Consider the following 22,093-nt stretch of genomic DNA (forward strand, 5'->3'; position numbering starts at 1 on the left):
TGACATGACGTACCTATACATTTGATGTGCCCCTCCCCCGCAAAAAACGGCAGACTATTTTGTACCGAAAATTTTAGACATGGCGTCTCCGTTGGTTATATCCTCCAAGGTTTTGTCGTGAAATCGACTCCACACTCGCGTTCGCGGCTTCGCATTGCGATTCCCGCACAGTGTGGAGCGGGCTTTAGAACTGCCCGCAAATTCATAATGCTGCGTACACACTGATGAGGCCAGACGATGGGATTTTGTAAACTAAACTCTTTGGACATACTTCACACTATGCTTCACATACTTGCTTGACTGACATAAATGTGTCTGTCTACTCAGTTGTTCATTTCATTCATTTTCTTTTGAGAAATCTGTAGGAATAGTTGTGGATATTGTTTAATAAAATTTAATTTTAAAGTTACAATAAGTTCGGTTAATAAACTATTGTACAAGTGGAGTTTACGTATCATCATTCAAAATTGGTAGAATTACAGTGCATTTTAGTAAACTTTTGTATTTTATTTACTTGATTGGTTTCCAATGAGCATTGGCTCTAAAGTTACGAAGTTGGGTTTTTTTTTTCATGTGTCCAAAAGTTTGTGCCATCTACGTGTAAGTTGTCGGTTTACTCAAGTGGTCAACATGGGATTGCTTTCTGAGGGAAGTCCATTATCTTGGGAAGAGACTAAAGCTCTGGCCGAGCACGTCCGACAACACGGTATCGAACAGTTCATCAATCTGTACAGCAAGCTGAGGGACAGAAGAGGCGATGTGCTCAAGTGGGGAGATGAGGTAACACACTTGTTGAGATTCTGCTTGTAGCTCACCCACTACAAATGGGACATGTTTGTTTATATTTTATTTTCCTGACAAAATTCACTTACTATGACTGCCTCATATATTATGGGTTTCCTACAGAAGTTCTAAGTAATCCAGAAACAAAACCTAATTTAATATATGTATAGTTAATTAATTAGAAAGCCCCATGAATAAATAATATAACAAAAAGAAAAATAAACATTGATTAACATAAGGTTAGTACAAGATTTAGCTAAGTAATTAAGTAGTATGTAAGTTTTACTGAAAGAAACGGTATAATTAAATAAATATATGACACCGTAAGATTGTGAACCTGTAAGTTTACAATCTGACATAAGGTCGCCTCCATAAACTCGCGAACTAAATTGACATGAGTTTGACAAATAAAATGATACCAGGAATAGCAAAGAAAAAATAGTCACGGGTATATGTCGATAAAATGATATCGATAAGTAAAATATTGCACTTACTACCCATGTCATAATTAAAAAGGAGTCACAAACGATTTCGATTAATATGAATGTGACGAGAAAAGTGGTTAATTCGATTGTAAGATTGTGTCGTTACCAATCAAATCAGGAGGTGCGGATGAGAAACTGACAAATTTCAGTGTCATGTTAGTGTGCAACAACTTGCCGTTCTTTATTTCAAGAGCTCGGTTGTCGCCATAAATCTAAAATTGGTGATTTAATTTTATACGTGTGGCCGGTAGATGAGATTGATCCATAATTATTTATACTTGGTCAAGCAGATCTTGTCAGTAGAAAAAGGCGGCAAATTTGAAAAATGAAGGCGCGAAGGGATATCGTCTCAAAGTAAATATGAATTTCGCGCCTTTGTCTACTGACAAGATTTGCTTGACCATCTATAAATCTTGACCTAATTGTCAACTTAAACGTTCAAACGTCCAGGCTAACGCTCGACAGTAAACTCAACTGGAACAATCACATCAACAAACGCATAGACAAGGCGGGAGTAGTCTTCTGGCAGTGCAGAAGGATGATTGGTAAGAGGTGGGGACTCAACCCGAAAATTACCCTTTGGCTCTATAAGACTATAATCCGCCCCCTACTCTGCTACGGTGCTCTGGTTTGGTGGCCAAGAACAAACCTAGGCAACGTACGAGACAAGCTACAAAGACTCCAGAGGCTCGCATGCGCGGCCACCACTGGCTGCACGAGGTCCACTCCGACTGCAGCCATGGAGGTCATGCTAAACCTTTCACCGCTGCACCTACACATACAACAAGAGGCCAGTCTCTCAGCGGTAAGGTTACGAACCCTCAATATATGGTCTAACACCACAGGAGCTCTTCACACAGCATGCCTGGAAAAAGTATACAGCGAATTTCCAGTGCTCATGGTGGGCACGGATCGAATTCACAAACAAGCCATCTTTGACAAAAGGTACAAAATACAATTATTTGAGGACGACAACTACGAAGGACTCAATCCCCGGGAGCTGAGAATCTTCACTGATGGGTCCAAAACAGACAGCGGATCAGGCTCTGGAACCTTTTCAGAAGACCTGAACATGTCAATCACCACTCCGCTAGGAGCCCATAACTCGGTATTCCAGGCTGAGTGCATGGGCATCATTAACGCGGCGGCTGCCATCACTGCAAGGAAGGTAGTAGGATCCTCCATCCGCATACTCTCCGACAGCAGAGCAGTCTTAATGGCCCTAAAAAGCCATATAGTCACATCCAAACTTATACACGAATGCCACGAACGACTAATGGAGGTGTGTCAGAACAATAAGATCACCTTACAATGGATCAAAGGACACAGTGGATCCCGAGGTAACGACGCCGCGGACGAGCTCGCCAGACAAGGATCGGGTGCGGGGGCGATAGGCCCGGAACCGATCCTCCCGATACCGTTTAGTAAGGTACGCTCAATGCTGCTGGCACGTACAGGGAAACTACACACAGAACACTGGCTAAACCAAACTGGATGCAGACAGGCCAAGCAGGCCATGCCTAGCATGAACGGTAAGCTCACAAGGGCGCTCCTTCAACTAGGAAAGGTTCGACTGAGTATGGTAACCAGTGTCATAACAGGTCATGGACTTTTTAACAAACATCTTTTTATAACAGGTGTCACAGACAGTCCCCTATGCCGTGGATGCATGGAGGAAGAAGAAACAGCCTCTCACGTGGTGTTGGAATGCAGCGGATTGGCCCCATACAGGGCAAAACATCTCGGATCCCCGAGTGACCTCCCCGAGGTCCTACTCAACATCAAAGGTTTGATAGGATTCCTCGAGGAGCTGGGCTGGCAAGACTAGCCCACCCCCTATCACGCAAAATAGGCGCAAGACGTCGAGTTGCGGAAAATCGCCCGAGCTACAATACAATACAATACGTCCAGTTTAGGGACTGGTCTTCACAATCGAAGCCATAGGGATACCGAGGCGATTTAATTTTTGCGTCCACACCACTCGAATTAAATGAGAAATTAATCACATTATACGAAATATTTCCCCGTCTGGGCCGGCCTTTTTTGTATTTTGAGCCAAAATCACTTTTTCTATGTTATCACCTACAACTTAATTGTTACTCTAGCTGTAAGTTTTCCTAACAAATAAAACAAAATAAATATAATAAAATATTTACTTAATTATACAATATGTTTATTCAATATCCTTGTCTCTATTAGGTAGGTACTATAAAATTGCACAATTTTGGAAATACCGACATTCTCTAATTCAAACTTTTTTGAAAATATCGATATGAACAACACTGGCCAAACTGTGGTATCATTTGTGCACATTGACCTGTCAATTTAGTTCGCGAGTTTCTGGAGGCAACTGTAGGTTAGGTTAGTTTGTAATCTCCCTACCATGAGTTTATAATTTAACTAGCGATGTTATAAACTGACGAGTTTTTACAATTTTACGGTGACATAACATATCTATATATATAGTACAGTCAACTTCATAAATATGTGTACATTTCTTCACCTTAATCCATTGCAATAAGGTGAAATAATGTATACATATTTATGAACTCTACTGTACAACTATAATTGTATCTTTATTTCAATTGGTTCAAAACTGTTTTCCTTAATTGATTACATAATTAAAAATGTAAGAGGTAAAACTATTCTAGCTAAAGGTAATGAAGACATGCTGATTTCCTTATATGCTGCTACATTAAATAAAATACATACAGGAGCAGATAGATCCATCACTACCATCATCTACCAGCTGTGTATACATGGTGTAACATGAGACACCTAGTTTCAGAGATAATATTAATAAAAAAAAAGTTATTATTTCTACGTAGTGTAAAAGGCTTTTTGATGGTGATGTTGCTGCTATGGGATGTAGTCTAAATATCATTATTGATAGATGTCAAAAAGTGACAAGTAACACTTTGCAAAAAGTAGGTTTTACGAAAAAAATTGTAAAAATCAATTTGAAGTGACAAGTTTACCAATAATATTTATTTTTTATTTACAAATACATTCAAAAAATAGAAATAACAAAACAAAAAACATTTTTGTTTTGGCAAAATTACCTAAACTCATATTAAATTTTTTTCTTCTTTTGACCTCAGAAATGCGTGGTTAAAATTATTCGGTTTCCTCATGTTACACCGTGTATATTTCAAGATACTATTTCCCAAGAATTTCCCCTTCTTAGCTTGTCTTCAAACTGTCCTTGTATGCATGATGTTATCTTTAAAATTGTCATTGCCATGTATGTACAGTCAAGGAATTTAAATTCCGACCCATTTCGTACTTTGTCACAGTGACAACCGTATGAGGTCTCTAGCGGCTTTCATATTGATTGTCACTGTGACAAAGTACGAAATGGGTCGGAATTTAAATTCCTTGACTGTATGTAGATAAATATTTTTTCTTAGTTATCTACATTGTGAAATTAAAAGTTAAAACCATATCCTTAGGTCTACAGTGCCTTGAAGCTGGGAAAATTTCAAACTTCTAAGTTAACTTAATAAATAGATAGCAGCGGTTTATGCCACATAAAAACTTGTATTGCGACACTTAAGAGAATCAAAATTTATAGGGTGCTTCTCGTTGACCTAGAACTATGAAATTTGGCAAATTTAATATATTGTCTTATACTTACACTACAAGTACAAGGAAAAATCTCAAAAATATTAATTTGTAAAAATTTAAAAAAATAAGTTAAGGTTCCATCACACAGGCGCGTTTTCCGGGCGGGGCGTGAGCGTTTTATATATAAAAGAGGCGCGCCCCGCTCACGTACCGCCCGTAAAACGCGCCTGTGGCTGGAGCCTTTAGATTTGTAAGGAAACCTCAGTTGGCGAGTCCGACTCACACTTGACCCTCGAAATTGGGAGGCTTAAGGTTCCGTCACACAGGCGCGTTGTCCGGGCGGGATGTGAGCGTTTTCTATGTAAAAGCAGCGCGCCCTGCTCACGCCTCGCCCGGAATACGCGCCTGAGTAATGTTTAAATAATAAAATTAATTTATTAATTTTTTTAGGTGGAGTATATTATCGTTAAATTTGATGATGAAAACCAAAAAGCAACTGTAAGTCTCAGGGCAGCTGAGTTACTCCCACAATTACAGGAAAAAGAACTTGCAGATCCACAGAGTAAGTATTTATGTAATTAAAACATACATTGATCAACTAAGGTAATATTTTAACTACTGTGTCAATGTAACTACATAGAAATTAGGGCTTGCAATATCGGATGGTCTCCAATTCCGGAACTGATTTTCGATATTAGATTCGAATTCCGGAATTCCGGAACTGGTTCCGGAATTAGGGGTTATCGTATTTTACTTAATTTTTTTTGTAAAATCCAACAAAAAATGTGAAATTCTGATACTTTACGTTTATTAAAGTTAATATTGTTTAAGAAATTTAATTTGAAGTACTACAGATAATTTCATCTCTTTTTTACCACCTTTTTAAAATGGTTACTTTTATTCAATTCTATGATACGCGGTATTTATTCGGGGAAAATTTAGTTGCTAGTAAACCATTCAATGGATAATTTTATAAAATAGTTAAATATAACAGCTCTTTAATCAGCCTACTCTTCGTAACATAGTACGTAGTGGTGTTGTTTAAGAAGTTGAAGGTCGAAATTTGGCTTTTTCCTTCCTAGATCCTAATTATGATTCAGAATATCATATATTATATGCTTCTACAGGATCCGAAATCCTTGATAGAGAAAACCTTCTATCTAAATCGAAGATTCGCTCATGTAGGATTGAGACTATTCTGACTATTCTAAGCAAGTAAATCACTTTGCTTTTTTTTATGAGCCCATATTGTCCCACTGCTTTATCAAACCGAAAAGTAAAATATACCCATACTATAGGTCACTGAATGACTAAGAGGCACTTATTAACAACAAAAAACATCAGTATAGTGTAGTTTCTTAACAATTTTCAATAATAAACGTATTAAAACCTGAAAAAAGTACTTAAATCCAATTCCGGAATTTTCGATATTCAGTTGTATCAATTCCGGAATTGTAATATCGGAAAATTTGTCCGAGATTCCGGAATTTCGAGATTCCGGAATTCCGGAATGCAAGCCCTAATAGAAATGGTGGCACTATTTCTTGTATTGGTAATGAATAAATATGATGATGATTATTATTATTTGGGGTTTAGAGAACTGTATGTTTTGAGTACAGATAAGGGTTACCCTTGCATATGGTATTTACAAAAAAATCATAAAAAGAGCCATATATATATAATATATCCAATTGGGAAGGAACTGTTGTATTCTGTATTCACACACAGTATACAGGTATATGTATAGTTTCCAGTATTCACTATCCAGTGGCAGATGGCCCTAAGGCCAAGTAGGCGGTAGGGCGGCAAATAGTATCAGAAAATTTGCTGATGATAACAAGAAATAACTCAAAATGTAGTCAAAGAAAGAAGCGGCTACCGCGCCTGGGGCCTAGGGTGGCAAAGACTGCAAATCCGCCACTGTAGATATCTGTATTTAGGTATCTATCTGAACCTACGTGTTAACTTTACTTGTAAAAAATAATCACCACAAATTGGTTCCAACTAAACAATGCAATATCGGAATACCAGGATCCCGAAATACCGTGATACCGGGATCCCGAAATACCGGGATACCAGGATCCCGAAATACCGGGATACCAGGATCCCGAAATACCGGGATACCAGGATCCCGAAATACCGGGATACCAGGATCCCCAAATACCGGGATACCAGGATCCCGAAATACCGGGAAATTTGCGGGATTAATCCCGCTTGTAAATTGAGCGGGATCCCTGGTTTCAATATATTAAACAATCTATATTAATACTATAGAAGTATAGACGTTAGGTACATATCAGCATCCAGTTACCCGTTAAAGCCATGGCCTGACGTCGTGGCCAATCATTTTTTAATGAGGTGAACGTGACTCTGCAGTTTTCAATACCTATTACTCGTCATTGACTAAAATAAATAACAACGGCCTATTCATGGCTTCGTTTGTGCCACTCACTTGTGTTTGTGATATGATAAATGAGATAAAATATAAATGTCTACTTGAAATATTAAATCCCACCAAAAACATAAATGTAAAAAAGGAGAGCCAAGTTCAATACAAAAATTATGCTTGGCTGTGGGGCTCGCCGCAAAAAGAATGGAGATCTAAATGAGTGCCACTGCCAAGTTCTATGCAAAATCCAAATATGTATTTATAGGAACAAAATAACATTATAAACAAGTATTAAACTCTATTTCTTTGCTTTATTGGATACCTATAACAATTGCTGTTATTTAAAAAAATGTGAGATCTTAAAGTAGGTTAGATTTGACTTGGCCAGTTTTCATTTTATCAATCATTTTATATATATTGTAATTCTGATAAAACCTGGCCAAGCCAAATCTAACCTACTTTAAGATCTCACATTTTTTTAAATAACAGCAATTGTTATAGGTATCCAATAAAGCAAAGAAATAGAGTTTAATACTTGTTTATAATGTTATTTTGTTCCTATAAATACATATTTGGATTTTGCATAGAACTTGGCAGTGGCACTCATTTAGATCTCCATTCTTTTTGCGGCGAGCCCCACAGCCAAGCATAATTTTTGTATTGAACTTGGCTCTCCTTTTTTACATTTATGTTTTTGGTGGGATATCAATACTTTTTGTAAAGAAAACTAGGCAGGTATTGAGATTTAATGTTTTTTCTTGTGTTTCCGCTGTATGGTTTTTACTTCTGTTCTTTGTATAATTATGTGGTACCGCGCGCCGCCGACGACACACCGTTGGCCGGTTGTTTAGGGCGTATTAAAAGTTTTTTGTATGGGGACACCACTTATTTTTTGACTAAACTTTATTTTAATATAGCAAATATAATAATGCATATATTGGGGTAGTTTCAAATATCTGCTTGTAACGGTTCCAACGCTACAATAAAAAAATATTTTTTTGTATGGGGACCCCCCCTATTTTTTAACTTTTTTTTATTTTTAGATTTTTTCCTACGCTTACACACAATAACCGAGCTGGATTCCAAATTTCATCCTTCTAGGTCATCTGGAAGTAGGTTAGGTTTAGGTACTTATATCAGTCCCAATAAAAAATGTTTTTTTTGTATGGGGACCCCCCCTATTTTTAAACTTTATTTTATTTTTAGATTTTTTCCTACGGTTACACACAATAACCGAGCTGGATTCCAAATTTCATCCTTCTAGGTCATCTGGAAGTAGGTTAGGTTTAGGTACTTATATGTCAGTCCCAATAAAAAGTGTTTTTTTGTATGGGGACCCCCCCTATTTTTTAACTTTATTTTATTTTTAGATTTTTTCCTACGGTTACACACAATAACCAAGCTGGATTCCAAATTTCATCCTTCTAGGTCATCTGGAAGTAGGTTAGGTTTAGGTACTATAAGTCATAAGTCAGTCTTAAAATTTACGACTTTTTGACCTTCATACCTTTATAACCGTTTGAGCTAGCTTCATGAAATTTGGGCTTCTAGATATCCTTATGGATATAATTAAACACACGTAGTTTTATGTGTTTACGTCAAAGATGTTTTGAGTTATAGAAGGGTCAAAAGTGGCACCAAGTGGTTCGTGTAATATTACACTCGGCGCTGGCTAGCCAGTTCCTTTGCTTGAACTTGGCTTGACACGCTGCCGCGTGTCTAGATAGTACTTAACCTATGCATACAAATTTACTTTGGCTCAGTGGTTCCCAAAGTTGACAAGGCTTCGACCCACATAAAACTGCCAAATTCGGGACCCACCCACGTCTTGACTGTCTTAAAAAGGGGGCACAAAATATTATTGGTAACGCCAGGCGTGGCTCACTCCGCGATTTCGTCGCTTTGTGGCCCAGTTAAATTAAGGGTTTCACCTCGGAATGAGAGATAATAAGCTGGAAACTCGTATACACCTTCGTTATAAAGTGTTAAAGGTTCTCTTAAAAGTCGACGCATATATCGTGTGCGCGTCAGAAGTTATTCAAGGTCAAATGTCATAAAAATCAGTTTTTCGCGGATATCAAAATTTCTATAGCTCCGATGTTTTTTACATCTAGGTAAGAATTGTAGAGCATGAAATTTGCGACGAGTTAGGTATCAAATATTTTTTCATGCGATTAGCCGCTTTCAAGATATACGGCATAGAAGGCGCAGCGGCCAGCCAAACGCACTTCCTACTATTCACTGAAATACCTCGGCGCATGTGAACCGCAAATGGAACAAACGAAACAGGACGCCGGCGAGGCAAGTTTGTTATGAGAACATCTCTAATGTCTTGCTGAACAGAGTTCCAATAATATTGACCACTTGAATACATTATTCCGATTTACTTCCTTTTGTTTAAACACGTATGATTTACATGTATTTCTCAGGGAGTTAAGTTCACTGAGAGATAAATCAAGTACATAGTAAGAAAATAGGTTTCTAAGAATACATTCTGGCTGGTATGTATATCTCTAAATAAGGAAAAAACACCGAATGCTATGCCATTATCAGAGACCTAAATTAAATTATATCCGCATACCATTTTTCTTGTTAATTCATTTAGCGCTGACAATGTTTTAAGCTTAAAAAGTTTATTTATGAACTAATATTTTGAATAAAATATTTCACACAGATATAAATTATTGTTGTAGTTTACGGACAACGGAGGGAGATAGGGTGTGAAACTGTGAAAGTTAGTACTTATCTATGCAGACAACGTCCCGGGAAAAATATGTGTCGGTAACTGCCACTCAGAATTAGGGATCATTTAGACGATGCAAGAACGCGCATGCGAGTTTCATTACATTGCGGGTTTTGATCGATCGGCTGAATTGGACGTAACCAATAGTCCGCAATGTAACTAAAATCGCAAGCGAGTTCGCGCGCCGTCTAAATCAGCCCTTAAAAATTCTAAAGCCCATTATCGATATTGACGTACCTAAGGCACACATCGATTTCAGTGACTCGTTAAGTGGGTGACTAATTGTAAAAGTGACCTAGTGTATGACAAATGTACTTACATAAAGCAATTTATAAAGAATAATAAGTCAAGGGCGATCAATATATACTGAAGGCGCCAACCTACCATACCTATGTAGGTATAACTAATATACCGTGTAACACATAGAGCAGACGTACATATTAGTATTAAGGCATTATTGTCCAGCAGAGAGTTGTTAGCTAGAATTGCATTCTGCTACGTCATCATTATACGATCTTTTGTCGCTTAACATGACAAAGGCGAAGGTCGGTTATTATTTATGCGCGATAAGAATCCACAAACGACCTAAAACTAACAATTAAAAGCAATATCCTTCATTTTATTTACGCTCTATTGTTAACTGATTTGTGTTCTTTTAGATTGTAAATCTTTATGGCGGCCCGAGTACGGTGCGTACATGGTAGAGGGCACACCGGGAAAGCCCTACGGTGGACTCCTAGCGCACTTCAACATTGTGGAAGCCAACATGCAGCTACGGCGCGCCGAAGCAAGCAAACTACTAAAAGATGGAGAAGTTATAATGAGCATCACCAACTTTCCGAGGTGCAATTTAGTTCATTGAAATCATAGCTTTGCGTTCATTTTAAATATTATGCCTAAAGGCCAGGCCGCACCGGCTGCGTGTAGAGTTGTAGACGTGCACATGCGCGTGCACTAAGATGTTGGAGCCGCGCTTGCACACGTCACGCAAGCGGTGTGTCATCTCTCATAAGGAACTCTATATTACAACGCGCGCGTCCACATCCTCGCACACGCACCCGGTGTGCACAGGCGTTTAACTTCCTGTTTCTAATTCCCAGGCTAGGGTGCCCAAACTTTACAAGTCCGCCTGTAGCACCAAATCCAAATGGCGAAGTCACAAAATCCCTCTTTTTCCCGGATGATGCGATATTTCCGGGTCATCCACGGTTTAAAACATTAACGGCAAACATAAGACAGAGACGAGGAGAAAAGGTCGCCATCAATATACCAAGTAAGTATGTAGATACCGCGCGATACCGATGAGTAAAAATTATGGACGCCTGGCATTCCGACGCAGTGCGTTCATTCATTGTACAGTGAACCAAAGATAAAATGCTATGATAAGGTTGTGAGTTGTGTGCAAACACAGAGATCCCGAGCGTCTTCGATTGCGATGTTCGCGTGATAAGGTAAATGTACGCTTCACCGAATGCTTAAGCCCTAGACTTACGTTTAATTTTTTTATTCGTTCTGATATTTTCTTACGAATATGTTCAATACTAAAATAGAAACATAGATAAATTTGTCCTCATTTAAACATACCTATAAATTACTGAATTGATTGGACGTGTATTAAAAACATTTTTAAAGTCATTTCTTCCAATTTCCTTGTTTGTACCGTTTACCGAACTAAGAAACGTGATTTTCACATTATACCGAATAGGGAGCCCGCATTACCGAACTAGGAAATAATTGTATGAAAATATGGTGTTGAGTGGTGCTCAAACTTCAGTAGTTCACTATTAAATCCCTACTATGCTTCCTTTTTTAGCATTATAAAGATGGTAAGCGATCTTGACGGGTCTTTTTTATTGAAATAATTCTTTTGAAAAATAAGTCAGTAAGTAAGGTACGCAACAATTATAAAACATGTACGCATATGTATAAAATAATTTGGCTGTTTCATAAATTTTGGCTGGTCCATTTTCTATGGAAGGGTACATTTTTTTTCACGATTTCGGAGTTGGTCCCATAGTAAAAGTTGCTCAGTATAATCCCAAAACCTCCCTGGGAATGGGAATGTAGTTAATTTTTAGCCACCCTGTATGTGAACCCCGGAATTTCATAACAAAGGATAAAAGTTTAAAAAATCACAATCGCCCACGACGAGAGGAATCTAAAAAAATTTTTGAGCATCATGCTTCATTATTTTTATTATCCTATTCAGTTTTTTTGTCCACGTTCCAAGACTATTATCAGGCGTCCAATAAGTATGTCTAAAGTTTGAAAAGCGCTGGCATTAAGAGTGCTATTACATTTCGGGGTTGAGCGAGTTTAGGTATTTTACGCGCTGCGGCAGGCCGTGCGAGCTCAGTATTCCGATCCCTTCTACCACACTCGCACTACAATGATGGATTAAACATTCTTGATCCTTCGCGAAGCATATTGAAATCAACCATAACAACACTAACTGTACTTAACTTATAAAGTCCTAAAACTGTTATTTGGTAAGTACGAAAATACTAAATGCAGTGCAAATGTACATAGGGGCTGTTCATAAATTACGTCATCTATTTTTGACCCCCCCCCATCCCTCAAATCATCCAAAAATCATGCTTCGGATGACTCTGTTTCCTCCTACGTCATGCTACCATCATCCGATGTCCAGACCCCCCCCTCCTCCCATTTGAAACGACGTAATTTATGAATAGCCCCATACTCGTACTTATGAACGTATATTACTCGAAAGAAATTATAGGTACTCGCTTATTTACAAGAAACAAGTTACAAGAAACTGAAGATACACAGGGTCTGATGATGGAGCTGGAAGGTGGCCACGGGTACCAGTCTATCATGTAACTAAACCACTTCGTGTTTGGGCTCGTTTGATTCATCTCAACAAGATCTTTGTCACTGAAGATACACAGGGTCTGATGATGGAGCTGGAAGGAGGCCACGGGTACCAGTCTCTCATGTAACTAAACAATTTCGTGTTTGGGCTCGTTTGATTCGTCTCAACATGATCTTTGACACAAGACAGTACTCAGGGTCTGATGATGGAGCTGGAAGGTGGTCACCATTACCAATCAACCATACAACTAAACCACATCGTGTTTAGGCTCGTTTTATTCATCTCAACAAGATCTTTGACACTAGGTGATACTCAGAGTCTGATGATGGAGCTGGAAGTTGGTTACCGGTACCAATCAACCATGCAACTAAACCACTTCATGTTTAGGCTCGTTTGACTAGTCTCAACAAGATCTTTGACACTAGGTGATACTCAGAGTCTGATGATGGAGCCGGAAGGTGGTCACCGGTACCAATCAACCATTCAACTAAACCACTTCATGTTTAGGCTCGTTTGATTAGTCTCAACAAGATCTTTGACACTAGGTGATACTCAGAGTCTGATGATGGAGCTGGAAGGTGGTCACCGGTATCAATCAACCATGCAACTAAACCACTTCGTGTTTAGGCTCGTTTGATTCGTCTCAACAAGATCTCTGACACTAGGTGATAAACCAAACACGAAGCCCAAACACGAAGTGGTTCAGTTATGTGATAGACTGGTACCCGTCGCCACCTTCGAGCTCCATCATCAGACCCTGAGTAGTATCTTGTGTCAAAGATCTTGTTGCGACGAATCAAACAAGCCCAAACACGAAGTGGTTCAGTTACATGGTAGACTGGTACCCGTGGCCACAGTCCAGCTCCATCATCAGACCCTGAGTACTATCTTGTGTCAAAGATCTTGTTGAGACGAATAAAACGAGCCTAAACACGAAGTGGTTTAGTTGCTTGGTTGATTGGTACCGGTGACCACCTTCCAGCTCCATCATCAGACCCTGAGTACTATCTTGTGTCAAAGATCTTGTTGAGACGAATCAAACGAGCCCAAACACGAAATGGTTTAGTTGCATGGTTGATTAGTACCGGTGACCACATTCCGGCTCCATCATCAGACCCTGAGTACTATCTTGTGTCAAAGATCTTGTTGAGACGAATAAAACGAGCCTAAACACGAAGTGGTTTAGTTGCATGGTTGATTGGTACTGGTGACCACCTTCCGGCTCCATCATCAGACCCTGAGTACTATCTTAAGTCAAAGATCTTGTTGAGCCGAATCAAACGAGCCCAAACACGAAGTGTTTTAGTTGCATGGTTGATTGGTACCGGTGACCACCTTCCGGCTCCATCATCAGACCCTGAGTACTATTTTGTGTCAAAGATCTTGTTAAGACGAATAAAACGAGCCTAAACACGAAGTGGTTTAGTTGCATGGTTGATTGGTACCGGTGACCACCTTCGGGCTCCATCATCAGACCCTGAGTACTATCTTGGGTCAAAGATCTTGTTGAGACGAATAAAACGAGCCTAAACACGAAGTGGTTTAGTTGCATGGTTGATTGGTACCGGTGACCACCTTCCAGCTCCATCATCAGACCCTGAGTACTATCTTGTGTCAAAGATCTTGTTGAGACGAATCAAACGAGCCCAAACACGAAATGGTTTAGTTGCATGGTTGATTAGTACCGGTGACCACATTCCGGCTCCATCATCAGACCCTGAGTACTATCTTGTGTCAAAGATCTTGTTGAGACGAATAAAACGACCCCAAACACGAAGTGGTTTACTTGCATGGTCGATTGGTACCGGTGACCACCTTCCGGCTCCATCATCAGACCCTGAGTACTATCTTAAGTCAAAGATCTTGTTGAGCCGAATCAAACGAGACCAAACACGAAGTGTTTTAGTTGCATGGTTGATTGGTACCGGTGACCACCTTCCGGCTCCATCATCAGACCCTGAGTACTATTTTGTGTCAAAGATCTTGTTAAGACGAATAAAACGAGCCTAAACACGAAGTGGTTTAGTTGCATGGTTGATTGGTACCGGTGACCACCTTCCGGCTCCATCATCAGACCCTGAGTACTATCTTGAGTCAAATAAATACATATAGAATGTCAGGTCATTTCAAATATTTTTAATCCTGTCCGGTAGTTTATTAAACTGTACCATTATAAATTATAATACTATAAAAACAGTGCTAGGATCAAAGTCTCTCGTTGCGGTTTACACGCACACAGTATAGCGTTTTACACGGCGCCCGCCGCACACAATGATAAAAAACCTCGTCGTCGCCGTTGAAAATGTGCGGAGCCGACCGACACACGTCCTACCTGTACAAGCTCTGCCGCGGCACTGAACTGGCGAGCGCGCGTCATCGGTAATATAGAGTAGAGATGCACCGGATATCCGGTTACTATCCGGTATCCGGCCTATCCGGCCATTATTTTACTATCCGGCCGGATACCGGATAGTACTTGCTATCCGGCCGGATACCGGATAGTAACATTGCTTGATTTCGGAGTAAACAAATTGGATTTAAGAAACAGACACGGTCATAATCGTGCTTCTTTATTATTTTAAAACAATTTAATCATTCCACTGACTTGCAAGCGCACTCATTTCGAACCTAGAAATGAGTCCGCGCGAACGTTTACTAGGAAACAGGTCAAAACCTGCAGAACGCGCACCTGAAAAACCGAAATGTAGGTATAGTTCAGCCGGCCGAATATCCGGCGGCCGGATACCGGATATTCGGCCAGTGTCCAGGCCGGATATCCGGTATCCGGTATCCGGCCAGACAACTATCCGTTGCATCTCTAATATAGAGTAGTTTTCAAAAAATTGCCAAAAAATTATAGTAGAATTTCATAAACACTAATGTATACCAAAAGTATAAGCAAACGTTGCAGATTGCTTGAGTATGAAAATGACTTCGATATTAAGTAGATTTTCGTAGAAATTGACACTTGTTTCGGAGAGAAAATTGAGTTCGTTTTACTTTGATTTTCTCTTTCTCAAAGGTATGTAGGAAAAATATCGTTTGATATGCCTAAAGTACAGGGTATTAGTAATACAAAATAGCCAGGTTTAGCAGAGTAAACTTCTCAACATTTCCAAATAAGAGCTTGCCGTTCAGTGCTTCACGGGGTTTTTCGGAAACGACCATCAGAAAAAAATTCATTACTAATTTAATAAGTCCTTTTTCCAATATTTACAACGATATTTAAAAAGATAAGAAGACGCTTTTACTGGAACAAGTACTCATTGTTTCTAATAATGAGCACAAAGTCCTGAATTTCGTCGACTAGTATCATCAATTTTGCATTATTTCGACTTTTCTTGTAAGAGCGCTCTTAAAATAATGGTCACAAAAAATAAACATATAAATATCGACCTAGCCGTTATCGTAATAAGGATGATATTCTCATGAACGTCGAATAGAAACATTAGGGTGATTCACTTTTGTATGGAGAAAAAAAGTTGTGATATTTTACCTGACTTTGCTCACCAATGGAGTCTCCCCAGACTAAAAACTATCTATGTCAATTTTCAAAAGAATCGAATAACGTTTAGAGGTTGCACATGTTGAAAAGGTAGAGTGAGAAACCCATACATTACGTGAAAATGAACTATGTTCTAAAATGACAAAATATACTGATCTGATACTGAAATCGAATGAGAAAACTGAATTTTGCGTCTAAAACACGATAAAAGCACTTTTCCTTTGGAAACAGGTGGAAAAACTGAAAAATCTTAATTAGAACATTTATGGAGTAACCAAAATCCAAGTTTACTACTAATTTTAAAATTTATTTATATGTAGAAGGTTCAGTATCACACTACTCTCCGCTTTGATGGTAGCCGCTTAGACCATTTTCTACCCTCCGATGAAGAGTCGTTGGTTATTTGAAAAATCTTTGTTGATGTTGTGCAACCTCTAAATGTTGACCGATTTTCATTTTTTTTAACGTATAATATTTTTTTATCAGTTAGAACAAGAATTCGAGCAAAGTCAGGTGAAAATCGAAAATTCGGAAAAATGAAACACCCTAAGAAACATGGCCAACGCAAACATGAGTTCGGTAGCAGAGACCATGGGTACCATTCACCGAACGGCCGTTCGGTGAACGAGACATGGAAAATATGTGGAACCTATTTCGCGAACGGATTTTGAAAATAGTATTTTAATCGTAATCAATGTGGTATAACTACAAATCTATCATTAAATTTAATACTTGAATCCATTACAAAACCGTACATGTATAAAGTTCTTGTTAATACTGACGTAAAATATCTAAAATTATTGTTTGATAATAGTCTTGCCAAAAACCTTATTTTGATGCCAAAAAGTCGTAAAACATTAACATTTCAAACGCAGTTTTATAATAATCTATATAGGTTATTGTTGTTCGGCAATTGCTCATAAAATTACAAATACATTAAGTTATTTGTGAAATTAGGTAGTTAATGTAAATAGTTCGTAATCAACCATTAAAAAAATAATTTCAAAAACATACGCTTTCCCTGATTTCGGACGCTGTTCGATAATACCTTCCAATCAAATTGTCGGTGTACTCATCACCGAACTCACATTAAGCTTAATTTCTGATAATATGACTGCACTAAATTAATTAAATTTACTAAAATACACAAACTAATTAAGTAGTCACACTGAAAAACCATACTTTGAAACACAGAAATAAATTTAAAAGGTTTTATGACCTTAAGAAATATACGCAACTTCTTACCGATTTCTTTAAGGTTGCCCATACAAAGTGGCAATCGGGAGCAACGATCCGTTTCGATCAGTTGCCACGTCCCAACTGCGGGACAAATTGGCCGACTCTGAGGCATAGTTGAAGGGATAGGTATTTAACTCGTGGAAAAAAAATACGCAAGTAAATATCAGCTGTAAATAATCGACTTATAGCCTAAAATAGAAGAAATTCGGTGATACGGACGGATATTGAGCGTTCGGTGGAGCGTACTTTTACCTTAAATAGGCATTTTCAATTTTGTCGTATAAAATAACTCGAAGTAGATAAAGTGTTCTGTCATTTCCATCCTAATTGTAATAAATTGACAATAACCTATAGATTTTGTGTAACACGTTCACTGTCCCAATCTGAATTGTTAACCTTACGGCTTTGTAATAGAGGCTTGCCCTGACCCATGGGTACATGCATGTACGGGGCACGGCCAGTGAACGTGTAACGTGTTTAAAAAATAATTAGCTGCTGTCTTGTTATATCAAGGGAACTAAATACTTAGCTATTTATTTTCTGCAGGCATAAAACAAAATAAATAAAATAAATATTGGTCTATTCTTCTTCTTCTTCAGCGTGTGTTGGCCCACCGTTGGGCATACGCCTCTCCAATCTTTCTCCATTTTGAGCGGTTGATAGTCTCTCTTATCCAGACTGGTCCCGCAGTCTCCTTGGTCTATTTCTAATATAGACCAATTTTGGCCTGAATACGAATACATAGTCTATAAATACATAAGTACATGAATGAAGAAACACTGGTTCTTAAAAGTGAGTTGTAGTGGCGAGGAAGGCGGTTATTCCCGTTGCCTTTATTTAGTTCAAGGATATAAGTGTACAAACGAAACATCGTAATAATAAGTTGTCTGAATTATACCGCACTTTAGCGATACGATCTAAAAATACTCTTGCAATGTATTTGTATACTTTGTAGCTTTCTAATAGACCCCGACGGCGAATCCTTCGTCTATTGTTAAGTAAAACCGCTCCTGCCACGTGCCACAACCACCTGCTTTAAAAATCGTTCGTTCACTTTACCGGTAAGTAGCACGTGCGGTTTTACTTAACAATAGACAAAGGATTAGCCGTCGGGGTCTATTAGAAAGCTACAAACTATACACAAATTTATTAAAAAAAGGTTAATAATATGTACAGTATTCCGCGATGCGAACACAAAGATCCCGGTGGACAACTCGCACGAGCTGGAGCCGACGGCGGCGCGGCCGGACTGCGTGTACATGGACGCGATGGGATTCGGCATGGGCTGCTGCTGCCTGCAGCTCACCTTCCAGGCCTGCTGCATCACCGAAGCGCGCACGCTCTACGACCAGCTCGCGCCGCTCTGCCCTATCATGGTACACTTTACTCAATCCAAGATGCGGTAGCTCCACAATGTATTTACTAGGGTGTATCCCCATCGGTTTTTGATCCACGTGACAGAGGAGCGGACACTAATGGGAACGACTCCTTCTCACCTGTGCCCGTCTCGGTTAGATAAAACCGGATCTGAAATATATGATCATTGTCAAGAGGGCGCTGTTATTTTCATGTACTTATAAGGTGACAGTTCAGTTCAGTATGGGAAATTGGTAACAAGTTATTATGTTCAGCTGCGGACTAGCAAAAAGGAAAAAGTGATATATAAACTAGTTTTAGTCTAATCCATCTTACATTATAAAATCACCACACAACTTCTTTGCCAACCCTCTTAGACAAGTAAATCTCTAGTAGGTACCACCCATCGCCATTACGGCTTTATAATAACATTCTCTAACTCAAATGATAATACGTCCACCACCATATCATTGAAAAGGCTGTTTTTAGGGTTCCGTACCTCAAAAGGAAAAAACGGAAACCTTATAGGATCACTCGTGCGTCTGTCTGTCTGTCTGTCTGTCTGTCCGTCTGTCACAGCCGATTTTCTCCGGAACTACTGGACCAATCAAGTTGAAATTTGGTACACATATGTAAGTTTGTGACCCAAATACGGACATGTAACGTAAACAAATTAATTTTAAACATGGGGGCCACTTTTGGGGGGTGAATGATAAAATGAAAAAAAAAAATTTCAAACTATCATGTTACATATCAAATGAAAGAGCTTATTGTAAGGATCTCAAATATATTTTTTTTATAATTTTAGAATAAACAGTTTAGAAGTTATTCAAGAAAATAGGCAAAAAATGACCATTCCCCCCTTATCTCCGAAACTACTAGGTCTAAAATTTTGAAAAAAATACATAAAATAGGTCTATACCTATAGATGACAGGAAAACCTATTAGAAATGTACAGTCAAGCGTGAGTCGGACTTAATTACAGTTTTTGATCCGACCCCTACGGATTTTTTAAAGAGATTTCACTCACTTTTCACATAAAAAATACATTGTTAACACTGCCGGATTACTTAGAGTAGGTAGTAGTTTTCTTAGAGTAATTGGTGATAATTTTCTGATTAGATAATCATTTTAAATATTTAACGGTCTTACCTACTTACGAGTAATTGTAAGGTCAAATTAAAAATAATGTTTAAAAAAATGTTAAATTGAGAGCTAGCTTAAAGTTTTTTGTACTCGTCGACTTTAATGGTTGAATTAATAAAGACTTTGTAACCAATAAGCAAAACAAGCACGTGCTTAGGCAACCTGGCATTTTCCAGGTTGAAAAAGGTGAACAAATTTTAAAATTAGGGACAGACACATCGTTTTTACCACACGATTTTTTTAGCTGTCCAAAAGCTAATTTGCAAAAATAATGGCGCGTAATTCTTTAGGAAACAATCGGTAGCAGTAGAAGAGTCGTGATTACATGCATAGATTCGATTTCAACCCACTCTTTTGCGGTTCGGCGTTAGGTCTTATGTGAGGCCTTCTGCCTTACGGCAAAGTTGATCTTCTGCCTTAATTACACTTGGGCGTGGATCCAAAGCCAAGCTTTCCTCTTTCGCAGCTGGGCCTACTGCCTTTCTCACACTTCGCCAATTCAATTCCAAGCTCTGCTTTCTTGCATATTTTATGCATGAAAATAACCTCGCTGAGACCCTTAAATATCGAGCCCTATGCGAAGCTAGGCTGATAGAAAACTGTCCCATCCCTTCTCTGTATGAAATCCTGGATTCGCGACTGGTTGGGACTAAAAGTAAAATTGCGTTTTTATATCGAAAAATTTTCGCGCTCGCTTCGCTCGCGTTTTCAATAACTTTATAAGGTATGATAAAGGTGACATTTGGGTGGCAACTGCAACAACATTTACAACATTACTCTGTTGTAACGTTACTGCTGCAGTACTGTCAACTTCCGTGATAAAATGATGTAACTGATTTCCATACTAAAAGTAAAAATGTACAACTGTCTATCATATTGCGTTTTTATATCGAAAAATTTCCGCGCTCACTTCGCTCGCGTTTCTATTACTTTCTAAGCTATGATAAAGGTGACATTCGGGTGGCGACTGCAACAGCATTAGGTACTCTGTTGCAACATTACTGCTGCGGCACTGTCAATTTTCGTGATAAAATGATGTGACTGATTCCCATTCTCAGCTGTAATGCGGCAATGAACTTCTCTCAATTTACCAAAAAAATCAATGTAATCTTGATGACCCTTGGGAGAGGGGGCACCTAGAAATGCTTAGGGCATCAAAATATCTTAATCTGGCACTAATTGTTAAAAATTGTGTAATATACGGAACCCTTGGAACGCGAGTCCGACTCGCACTTGGCCGGTTTTTTTTTAAAATAAGCTTATAAGCATTTTTTTGGCGTTCCGTATATACATAAAAAGGGTAAGTACGGAACCCTTATACGTGTAGAATGTCGTGTATAAATATAACTGTCGCAGCTAGCGCTGTCGGCGGCGTCGCCGATCTTCCGCGGGTTCCTGACGGACGCGGACTGCCGCTGGAACGTGATCGCGGGCTCCGTGGACTGCCGCACGCGCGAGGAGCGCGGCCTCGACCCGCTCAACAACAACAAGTTCCGCATCAACAAATCCAGATACGACTCCATCGACTCCTACCTGTCGCCAGAGCATGAAAAGTAAGTAGTCATGGTTTAATTTCATTTCTAGAATTTCTATTCGAGCAGTCGTGTAGGAGGCCAATCACACTTTGGGTCGCTGCGCCAATAAATAAGTAAATCCACTTAGATCCATAAGTACCTTCACGTGAGCCGATAAGGAATCATGCGGTCAGTTAAACAGAGGCTGACTGTATTGAGTAACGACAATTGAGTTTTCTATCGATACAAGTATCCTAATTGTGTTTTGCGTCATTTTACGGTCTTAACTTCAAAGTATCATTCATCAGTACAGACAATAGGGGGGAAATGTAGAAACAATGTATAAACCTGTTCATTCAAGCAATTAATTTTGTACATCGTGACAATAAAACACATCAAATAAAATGTGTATATAGTATGCGTCTCCTAGTAGGTATTATATTATCAATAAATAACGCTTGACTTTATGTTACTACTCACTTTGACGTCAAACATTATGGCTCATCTGGATTAGCCAACTTGCATGACTGGGA

The 22,093-nt window shown here is 38.9% G+C and overlaps 1 protein-coding gene across 2 annotated transcripts in view; it reads left to right on the top strand.

Moving 5' to 3' along the window:
- Positions 1-337: 337 nt before the first annotated feature.
- Positions 338-22,093, top strand: part of LOC134678883 (glutamate--cysteine ligase) — a 28,839-nt gene continuing 7,083 nt past the window's right edge. The window contains exons 1-7 of one of the 2 annotated variants that reach the window (XM_063537626.1): positions 338-521; positions 623-780; positions 5,286-5,397; positions 10,627-10,810; positions 11,068-11,240; positions 18,721-18,920; positions 21,403-21,599. In XM_063537626.1, coding sequence (XP_063393696.1) covers positions 631-780; positions 5,286-5,397; positions 10,627-10,810; positions 11,068-11,240; positions 18,721-18,920; positions 21,403-21,599 — 1,016 coding nt within the window. In that variant the 5' untranslated portion in view covers positions 338-521; positions 623-630. The other variant, XM_063537625.1, reaches the window with a different exon arrangement.

The sequence above is a fragment of the Cydia fagiglandana genome, chromosome Z, assembly GCF_963556715.1.
Source record: "Cydia fagiglandana chromosome Z, ilCydFagi1.1, whole genome shotgun sequence".
Lineage (NCBI taxonomy): Eukaryota > Metazoa > Arthropoda > Insecta > Lepidoptera > Tortricidae > Cydia > Cydia fagiglandana.